This window comes from Salmo salar, chromosome ssa02 (assembly GCF_905237065.1).
Source record: "Salmo salar chromosome ssa02, Ssal_v3.1, whole genome shotgun sequence".
In the NCBI taxonomy this organism is placed as follows: domain Eukaryota; kingdom Metazoa; phylum Chordata; class Actinopteri; order Salmoniformes; family Salmonidae; genus Salmo; species Salmo salar.
The window spans coordinates 62,814,087-62,824,075 of record NC_059443.1 but is presented as its reverse complement, the minus strand read 5'-3'; the positions used below and the strand labels follow the sequence as shown (position 1 = coordinate 62,824,075).

General features: G+C 45.4%; 1 protein-coding gene across 3 annotated transcripts in view; it reads right to left on the bottom strand.

Moving 5' to 3' along the window:
• Window positions 1–8: 8 nt before the first annotated feature.
• Window positions 9–9,989, bottom strand: part of LOC106589071 (myosin-11) — a 39,924-nt gene continuing 29,943 nt past the window's right edge. For 2 of the 3 annotated variants that reach the window (XM_014178751.2, XM_014178755.2), the window contains 16 exons: window positions 9,638–9,850; window positions 9,282–9,426; window positions 8,776–8,982; window positions 8,405–8,509; window positions 8,036–8,188; window positions 7,456–7,704; window positions 6,938–7,150; window positions 6,487–6,699; window positions 6,180–6,341; window positions 5,400–5,528; window positions 5,199–5,287; window positions 4,818–4,941; window positions 3,456–3,581; window positions 3,112–3,303; window positions 2,812–2,984; window positions 9–1,288 (listed from right to left, as the gene is read on the bottom strand). In XM_014178751.2, the coding sequence (XP_014034226.2) occupies window positions 1,153–1,288; window positions 2,812–2,984; window positions 3,112–3,303; window positions 3,456–3,581; window positions 4,818–4,941; window positions 5,199–5,287; window positions 5,400–5,528; window positions 6,180–6,341; window positions 6,487–6,699; window positions 6,938–7,150; window positions 7,456–7,704; window positions 8,036–8,188; window positions 8,405–8,509; window positions 8,776–8,982; window positions 9,282–9,426; window positions 9,638–9,850 (2,629 nt within the window). In that variant the 3' untranslated portion in view covers window positions 9–1,152. Of the gene's footprint in view, window positions 1,289–2,412; window positions 2,452–2,811; window positions 2,985–3,111; window positions 3,304–3,455; window positions 3,582–4,817; window positions 4,942–5,198; window positions 5,288–5,399; window positions 5,529–6,179; window positions 6,342–6,486; window positions 6,700–6,937; window positions 7,151–7,455; window positions 7,705–8,035; window positions 8,189–8,404; window positions 8,510–8,775; window positions 8,983–9,281; window positions 9,427–9,637; window positions 9,851–9,989 lie in introns of all 3 variants that reach the window. The other variant, XM_014178763.2, reaches the window with a different exon arrangement.

Sequence of the window (9,989 nt, the reverse complement as noted above, 5' to 3'; positions counted from 1 at the left end):
GAATAGGGTTACTTTTTCACTCTTATTTATTGTGCAGGTGGTTCCACAATTTATAGATTTGAAGAAGTGGCATGTAAACGTCAATTGAGGAAAAACAAGACAAAACATTGTTGTAAAGGTGACCAGTGGCGGGAAAAACTAAAATATATTTTTGTTGAATATGCATCTGGACATACACAAAATGGCCTTGATGGTATGACACTATTCCTGCTGATGATATTCTACTTGGCAAGGTACACAACTGAAAAAGTACCTGTCTTGTTGATACTTTAGGAACAAGAAAAGTCTGATAGGAATATGTAGGAGAAAGGGGTGACTGGTTTTGGTTTCTAAAAGTAGGACGGTGTTCTGCAACCCATACTTGACAGTCAGAAAAAATATTCAAAGTATGAAATATATATGGTCAATTCACTGTCCTTACCACAGACAAAACAGAACAGTTGCAACCGTGCGCCAATATTGGGGCAGCTATTCTGAATACAAACAAAATACACTTGGACTACATCAGTTATTTTTTAGCTAGGTGGGTATACCATTTGTCAAAGTATACATTGACCTTCTATAACAATCTTAAAAGTTAACAGCAGTGTAGAAGACGGGACAAGTCAATGTCGTCATAGAAATAGATTTACATGACTGCTAGATGTATAAATCTAGAAATACAATGTGATGCCTATAATTAATTAGGATTTAAAGTGACGAATAGTAACACCTGGATTTATCCTTCCAGATGAAAGGAGTATAAGGAACAACATGTAACCTACGTACCTTCGAGGGGTACAACATTATGCTAAGGAAGTATCGTAGGGACAAGTAATTCAGTGCCGTACAAAACAGTGTAGCAAAATAACAAATCACACTAACATCCCAGGCACTAAAATTAAACAAAATTAATTATTACGCCTTTGTCTCTTATGCCTCCATTTTGTCTGTTGAATTGTGAAGCCTTATGTGCGCTGAACGAGAAGGCAGTCTATGTGACTGATTATAGAGAATCATATTTGGAAGTGATATGAAAGAAAGTAAGGTTGAAGTCACTTGTGTGTTCTTTGGTAAAGCAGATCTGTCTGGCACAGGTGCCAGACAGTAATACTGAGTCTGATTGGTTGGATGCTTGTAATACTGAATTTAATTGGATGGTTTTGGGCTCTTCTACTCAACAGACTTTGTTCCGTTGTAGTCCCCCTGTGAGTCCCCGTCTTCTTCTGACGCGTCATCGATGACCCCTCTCCGGGCACTGCCCCCGACACGGCGCGGTGCGCTGCTGAAGGAGGGCTCGGTCCCGCGCCTGAAACGCAGACAGACAGCACCGATGCAAGACACAGACACAGGACACACATACAAACACACAGATGAGACGAGTTATGGGCAAGACCAGTCTAGGTTTCCTGGTAACCTCAGGACAATGTTGGACTTTTTGCTCCCATTGTCTGCGTTTGTATATCACTGCCTTTATCCACCTTTTTGTTTTAACAAGTTAAAATGGATGTCTAACAATACCTACCAGACCAGTTGTGATTACTGTTAATAAAGTATTGACATCTTATTACAATAATGGTCCCGCTTTATATAGCATACATAAAAGGCTTCATAAGCACTACATAAATACTTCACAAATCATCTGTGAGCATATGTCATAATATAAAATGGTGTATAAACAGCGTTTGTCACATTTGGCAATTCACCCTACTCTGGTTGTCACCCTTTATAGAGTATGACATGCTTATAGATAATTTATGAAGCCTTTGTGGTTCTTATGAGGCCTTTTGCATGCTATATAAAGCCTTTAAGTTGTACTTTGTTTGAAGTGGGACCACAATGGTCTATTAAGTTCAAACTACATCATTTCATGTAACTTGTCTATTACGTTTTGTTAGACTTGGGTAAAAAACACTCGTGTTGAACACGAGGAAGATTAAATGGCATCGCTGAAATGCAGAATGAGTGAGATGTTATAGTAACAGTAGGCACGCTGCACACCGGCCGGTTATATCTTTAACTCATTTGACTCCTGTCTAGACGAACTCTAGTCTGGTCCCAGAACTGTTTGTGCTGTATTGTCAACTCCGATGGTCACCGGAGACCATAGGATTTGGCAAGACAGCACAAACAGATCTGGAACCAGGCTAGACAGACACAGAGAAATGAGTTTGGTTTAGGGAAACTAAACCAAGCATGGAGAAAAATATGGTCACCAGTAGTAGAAAGAACACAATGGAAGTGCAGTACACTTTTCTTGCACTGTTTCAGACTATGAGCTCTATCAGAGGAGCTCCATTGAAGATATTGACCGATAAACCATATTTCACTCTTTCAGGCGGAGAAATGGCACAGTCAGTTGGACAAGAGTGCATGGGGTAAGTTATGGAAAGTTAAAATGAAATGGTGATAAACTTCTGAGCGCAGAGGTACCTGCTACGTTACTCCTTGGGTTCTGGGATTGGGTTGCCTCTGCAATAAAGATTCAAGAAAGGCTTTGATTTCCAGAGGACTCGCCATGGTGTTGGAAACAGATATACTGTAGTACAGTGTTCAACTTGTTATCTGCAAGCCCCAAAAAGGGTACTTTATGCTCATTTGCCCATTGGGAGAAGATTTAATTGTGGTTGGCGAATGGCTGATTGTGTGAAATGTCAGTGTGGTTGTTGTAAATCTACTCAGTGTTATATATTGGACCCGCCTTGATTTGGGGTGGGGTTATCCTTTTCTATCAAGTGATTTGAGCACAGTGAAACTACAGTACACAGGAGAGGGGTCAGGAGCAGGGACTCTTGCCAAAGACACCGCCCTGACTCTGGGGTCATACTGTACCTGAGTTTGCTCTTGAGGGAGTTGACCTCGCGGCTCATGGCATCGTTAGCCTCGGTGGACTCATCCAGCTCCCTCTGCAGCTTCCTGCGGGCAGCCGTGATGCGCTGAGACTCCTCCTCCGACTCCTCCAGCTGGCGCTTCAGCTGCTTCATCCGCGTGTTGCCCTTTTCTGCCTGGGGAGAGGAGGGGGAAAGGAGAGGAGTAAGGTGGGGGGGTTCATAAGTGTCATAACACTGCCATTAGCAGAAAGGAAGAAGAGGGTGTTCATAAGACTGGTGTCAGCATGACACAACAGCATACCTGTTCCTTGTACTGTTCGGCCTGTTTCCTCTCGTCCTCCACCTGGATCATCAGATCTTTCAGCTTTTTGTCCTTCTGGCGCAGGCCCTTGGCTACGGCCTGTTTGTCTCTGCTCTCCTGCTCCACCTGCTCTTCCAACTGAGCCACCTTGGCCTCCAGGGCGGTGATGGATGACTTGAACTTGGACTTGACCTGGTCAGAGATGATAGAAACCGATACCCCACAATTTAACGGTACACTACACGCCCACTAAGATGGACCGGAAAGTAGGGACACTTAATATTTTTTCAATGGAGAGAAACCCTAGGTAGTCACATCTACGTAAATCTACTACTATCTCTGACCTGGTTCTCCATCTCCTGCAGCTTGGCCTTTAGGTCCTTGTTCTGCCTCTCCATCTGCTGCCGGGCGCTCTCGTTCTTCTGGGAGGTGGTGCGCTCAGTCTGCAGCTCATTGTTCAGCTGGTCCACCTGAGTGTGAAGAGTGGTCAAGATGTGGTCACTGACGCTGTGAGTTCAAAACTTGGTCACTGACGGTTAAAGGTATGGTCAATGTACGTCCAAGAGTTGGTCAATGTGTGTCTAAGAGGTGGTCAATGAGGGTTGAAAGTGTAGTCAATGAGGGTTCAAAGCATGGCTGATAAAAGGTCAAGTTGTGGTTCTAGTGCAGGGCTGCCCAACCCTCTTCCTGGAGATTTCCTTTTTTTAAATTTAACCAGGTAGGCCAGAGTCATTTACAACTGCGACCTGGCCAAGATAAAGCAAAGCAGTGTGACAAACAACACACATGGAATAAACAAACGTACAGTCAATAACACAATAGAAAAAAAGTCTTTATACAGTGTGTGCAAATGGCGTGAGGAGGTAAGGCAATAAATAGGCCATAGAAGCGAAGTAATTACAATTTAGCAAATGAACACTGGAGTGATAGATGTGCAGATGATGATGTGCAAGTAGAAATACTGGTGTGCAAAAGAGCAAAAAAGTAAATACAAAGAATATGGGGATGAGGTAGGTAGATTAGATGGGCTATTTACAGATGGGCTGTGTACAGCTGGAGCGATCGGTAAGCTGCTCAGATAGCTGATGTTTAAAGTTAGTGAGGGAGATATAGGTCTCCAACTTCAGCGATTTTTGCAATTCGTTCCAGCAGAGAACTGGAAGGAAAGATCCACTGTCCTGTAGGTTTTTCAGTCCAACCCTAATTTAGCATATCTGATTCGGCTATTTAAGGTCTTGTTGAGCAGCTAATTAGTTGAATCAGGTGTGTTAAATTAGGGTTGGACTGAAAACCCACAGGGCAGTAGATCTCCAGGAAGAGGGTTGGACTGAAAACCCACAGGGCAGTAGATCTCCAGGAAGAGGGTTGGACTGAAAACCCACAGGGCAGTAGATCTCCAGGAAGAGGGTTGGACTGAACACCCACAGGGCAGTAGATCTCCAGGAAGAGGGTTGGACTGAAAACCCACAGGGCAGTAGATCTCCAGGAAGAGGGTTGGAGTGAAAACCCACAGGACAGTAGATCTCCAGGAAGAGGGTTGGACTGAAAACCCACAGGGCAGTAGATCTCCAGGAAGAGGGTTGGACTGAACACCCACAGGGCAGTAGATCTCCAGGAAGAGGGATGGACAGCCCTGTTCTAGTGTGTTTAAGGTGTGGTCACAGTGTGTTTAAGGTCGTTAGGAGGATGGATCCTGCCAGTCTAACCTGTTGAGTGCTCTTCCTCAATCTGTCGTTGAGGATTTCCATGTTACTGCTCTCTTCCTCCAGCTCCTCCTCCAGCTGGGAGATCTTAGCCTCCAAACGACGCTTTTCATCAGACAGGGCTGACCTGGAAACAGCGCACAGCAAACAGTCAGACACACGATGTTCCGGACACCACCACACAATGTTTAAATCACACAACATTCCACTACATTACCACACAATGTTTCAGTCGCACAATGATCCACTACACCACCATCTAATGCTGCGTTCAATTCACTGTTTCCAATTCATTTCACTCATTTGACTGTGTAAAAATTGTGAAATACAAGAGGCATTATAATGCTGTTAACATCACACTAATTTAGTAAAGATTCAACTTACTTTCCAGAGGTGTTGCTGGCTAGTTCGTCGGACAGCTCGTCCCGCTCAGCCTCTGCTTGTTTCCGTGCCCTCTCAGCAGCAGCCAGCTCCTACACACACACACACACACAATAGCACTCTGGTCTAAAGTAGTGCACTATATAGGAAATAGTGTTATTTCACACTTTGCCATGCCATCTACAGTAAGCCAGGCTACGTTACCTCCTGAATCTGCATGAGCTCAGCCTCCAGACTCTTGGCCTTCCTCTCGCTCTCCTTGGCCGTACCCAGCACCTCTTCTCTGGCTGCATGGGCATCTTCCAGTTCCCTCTGGAAGTCCTTCATCTGGGCCTGGAGATGGAATGACATAATGACAATTACATTATAAGGCTTTCATAATGCTTTATAAGGTGTGATGGGTTCTGACTTCTAAACTTCAAATATGAAATGTCACTGAGGGATAGAGGGGAATGCAGAACGTTTACATTCTGTCAGAACATGTTATTGATAGACATCAGGTATCCTATGGAAAGGATACGGGCCACAGTCTGGTACAAGTCAAGAGGACAGCCGTGAGTTGGGGAGGAGTGAGGAATTTGGGCATCACTAAAGTCCTGTCTAGCAACAGAGATGTATCAGCTGTCCAGATGTGTAAGGAGGGGACTCAGCATAGGAGGATGGTTTAAATACCAGTGCTTGTGTAAATACGTCTTTGTCCTTTCAGCTGTCTGACCAACTGGGTGAATAAACTTGGTTAGAGCTTTTCATAGTTGTCCATTAGTTTTACTCTGTTTATTTAGAACCTAACAGGTGTTATGTCAAAGCCATAGCCAAATCTCACACGAGCTGGATTCATTTTACACCATGAATGTCAGTTACATAAGACTACATATGACATACTACATATGACTAAATAAGGAATAGGCTGTCATACTGCTACATAAACATAACAGTATCACTGTAAGGTAATGTGTTACAGTATCATCGTTCACTCCCACTCACCTGGATCTTGCGCAGCTGTTTGATGGCCTCGTCGCGTCCCTTGTTGGACATCTCAATCTGTCCCTCCAGGTCCTTCATATCTCCCTCCAGCTTCTTCTTGGCTGCTGCCGCCGTGGCTCTCTGCTTCCTCTCGTCCTCTAGCTCTGTCTCCAACTCACGCACCTGGGGAGCACACATACAGAAAGCAAAGGCTGAGCACAAGCTCAATTCAGCAATATCATTTGTTGCTGTGAATGTGTGTCAGTATGGTTTTTCTGTGTAACAAAATGGTGGCTTTTCCTCTTTACAGCTTTTCTTCTTCCCCTACCTGCTTTATGAGCTGTCTCTTCTTCTCCTCTCCCATCTCGTCACGTCCCACCAGGTCCCTTTCGAACTGGGCCTTCAGGGCCTGCATGTTGACCTCCAGACGCAGCTTGGCGTCCTCTGCAGCCTGCAGCTCGTCCTCCAGCTCCTCCAGCTGGGTCTTCATCTCCTCCACCTGGGCCTCCAGCCCACGCTTCCCCTTCTCCAACTCATGGACCTACGGATGGGATGGAGGGGTGGGTGAGAAAAGGTTGTGGACATGCCTGCCACCTATAGGTTGTTTAAGAATATTTCAATTTAAAAAAGGTGATTAAACCTACTCCTGGATTAAAAATCAGGCTCAATCTCCATGGAAAGAGGCTCCATTGAAAGATCATTTTAGTCCAGGACTAGGCTTGATCGGTACCTGGGAAACTGGCCCATAGAGTCCAGAGAAGTTGATTGTCCACACTCACACTCTTGCCCACGTCGTCCTTAGAGCTGACCAGGTCTTCCATCTCAGTCCTCAGGGACTTGTTGGCTCTCTCCAGCTCCTCCCTGCTGTCCTGGGCCTCCTCCAGAGCACGTGCCAGAGACAGAGCCTTGGTCTCCTTCTCCCTGGCCTCTGCCTCAGCACGGTCCCTCTCATCAGCGTACTTACTGGAGATGGTCTTCTCCTCAGCCAACATCTGGAAGAAAGAGTGAAGTGGAGAAGGTAAGTTCAGATGACTTTCAAGTCCAAATGTGATTTCACTTACACGGCAGAGAAAGTAGTCTTTTTTTGTTGTTGCATGGTTGAAGTAAATATTTTCTCCTCATTTACATTCTCCTACACCCTGTTTATCTTTAACATAACATGCATCACAATTGCTTTGATTAGTGTCAGCCATTTTGGTATGTCTGTTGTACCAGCAGGCAAAACTGGTTGGTATTGCGTCATTTCCATCCTTATAATGGTATGTAGACCAGTTTTGCAGTTGGTTGGTTGACTGACCTGGTCGAACTTCTTCTGCTTCTTCTCCAGGTTGGAGACGATGGTCCTCTGGTTGTCCAGGTCCATGAGGATGTCCTCTAGCTCCTGCTGCAGACGGTTCTTGGTCTTCTCCAGCTTGTCGTAGGCAGAGGCCTTCTCCTCGAACTGGGTGTTGGACGCTTCCAGGTCTCTCTGAAGACGCTTCTTGCTCTCCTCCAGGAGCTCATTGTTGCCGGCCATTTCTTCTAGCTTCTTCTTGGAGTCTGATAGCTGGTGATACAAGGAAAATTGTGTAAACAAATGTATAAATGTACTTTCTTCATGTTTTTATTATTTGTTCATTTAACTGTTATTTTACCCGGTTAGTTGACTGAGAACACCTTCTCATTTCCAGCTAGTTTTCATTTTAAGTGGATGCTGTATTTGACTGTCCCCATACGCTAACTCCGAATGACCACTACAATCTCATGTTTTGGGAACATAACGCACAGGAAATGTCCACTTGAAATGGTAACAAGATGGATCTCTTCACATGCAGTATCCATCTCAATGAGGTTTTACCGTATGACTCCAGTGTCTAACCCTGTGTGTGAACTCTGACCTGTATGTTGAGGGTGGAAACGTGTCTCTCCACATTCCTCTTGGCCTCCACCTCCTCCTCCAGCTGTTCCTGCAGACTGTTGCGGTCGTCCTCCATCTGACGCAGCTTCGTGGAGAACTGCAGCTTCTGACGGGTCTCCTCAGCCAGCAGCTCCTGAGGAAGTCAGAGACAAGGTCAAAGTTCAGTATCAACCGCCAACCAATGAGCAACAAGTGTTACATACAGGATATCATAAACCAGCATTGAACAACACATAGAGCAGTTACAGTGAGTCCTTTTGGTAGTTTCTCACTTAAAATATACTTACAATGAAATGTTAGCTTGCATGAATATGCAGTACAGAATAAACAGGATGTATTGTGTGTGTACTTGTGTGTCTTGGACTTGGGCGCTGAGGGTGGAGACATCTTTGCTCAGCTTGATGTTCTTCCCCTCGGCTTCATTCAGGAGGTTGGTGACACTCTCTAGTTCAATCTGTGTAGAGAAAGAGATGGGATATTAGTCAGTATCTCATCTAGCTAGTGAAACTTGTCTTCTATATCTATGGACTATTTCATCCATTAATCTATTGCATCGCGTGTCATTCTACATAACTAATATCATTCTACAAAGAACAAAGAATAGGGTCCCCGTGTGGGTCTATGGGTGTTCCAGCAGGTCCACATATTTTATGAATTATGGCCATATGGGCTCTGTGTGACGATGTCATCATTGTGCGACCACTCATCGTCGTCACTCACAGTGATCTTGGAGCAGCGCTCTCCCAGCTCGCCCTTCTGCTTCTCGCTGTCGGTGAAGCGTGCCTGCAGCTCGTTCAGCTGACCTTCGACCTTCCTCTTCTTGTTCTCCACGTCCTGTTTGGCCGTGGTCAGTGAGCGCACCTCCACCGTCAGCTCCGACGTCTCCTTCTCCAGGGCCTGCTTGGCCTTGTCCAGGTTCGACTTCACCTGGGGGACACAGAGCGGAAGGGGATTCAACCAGTCAATGGAAATACTGTATAATGTAGGTAGGCCTACATTTTTCCGTATCCTGAAACCAGAGTGCTAATACATAGAGCTTCCATAACAGAACGGTCAAATGTATCCTGTTCTGTGGAAGATGGATTCATGCACACATGAAGTTATCATATGCTTCAGAATGTAGTCAGTTAGAGTCACGTCAAATCTGGCCAGTGATGACGTTACACAATCAGATACAGAACTTTGGGCACTTGAACAGGCCTTGCAGTATAGCTACATTTCCTTACCCGTTTGGACTGCTCCAGCTGCTCTGTGAGCTCCTCTACGGCCTGGGTGTGTTTCTGTCTCATCTCCTGCACCTGGGCCTCGTGGGTCCGACCCTCGTCGTCCATGGCCTTCTTCAACAGGGTCACCTCCTGTTCTCTCTTCGCCCTGCAGAGATGGATGGATGAATAGATGATGAATTGCATGAGTGATTGAATAGACCAAGTACTACCCTAGACTGTATGAATATACAGACAAATGACCAAATGGCTACATTCCAATGTCCATACTAGCATTCACTAAGAATATATTGCTTCATACTAAGTGGTATGCCAGTGTGGATATTGGAACAGAGCCACTGCCTAGTATTTGGACTCACCGGAGCTCCTGCTGGGTAGCGGTGCTGTCAAGTGTATCCTCCAGCTCAGACTTGAGGGCCTCCAGCTCCTCTCCCAGGTCCCTCCTGGCCTTCTCAGTCTTGTTCCTGGCCTGGCGCTCTGAGTCCAGGTCCTCCTGAAGGTCTGAGATGTGGCCCTCCAGCTCCCGGATCTTCTTTAGGGCATTGTTCTTCTGGGCCATCTCGTCCTCTAGCCTAGGTCGAAAAAGGTGAACATTGTTTACATGTTGTTTATACATTGTTAATACGTTGTTTGTGGATGATTTCAAGATAATAAAACGTATCACTAATAAAACAAGGCGTATTCTGAGCTGATGCTCATATCAATAGATGG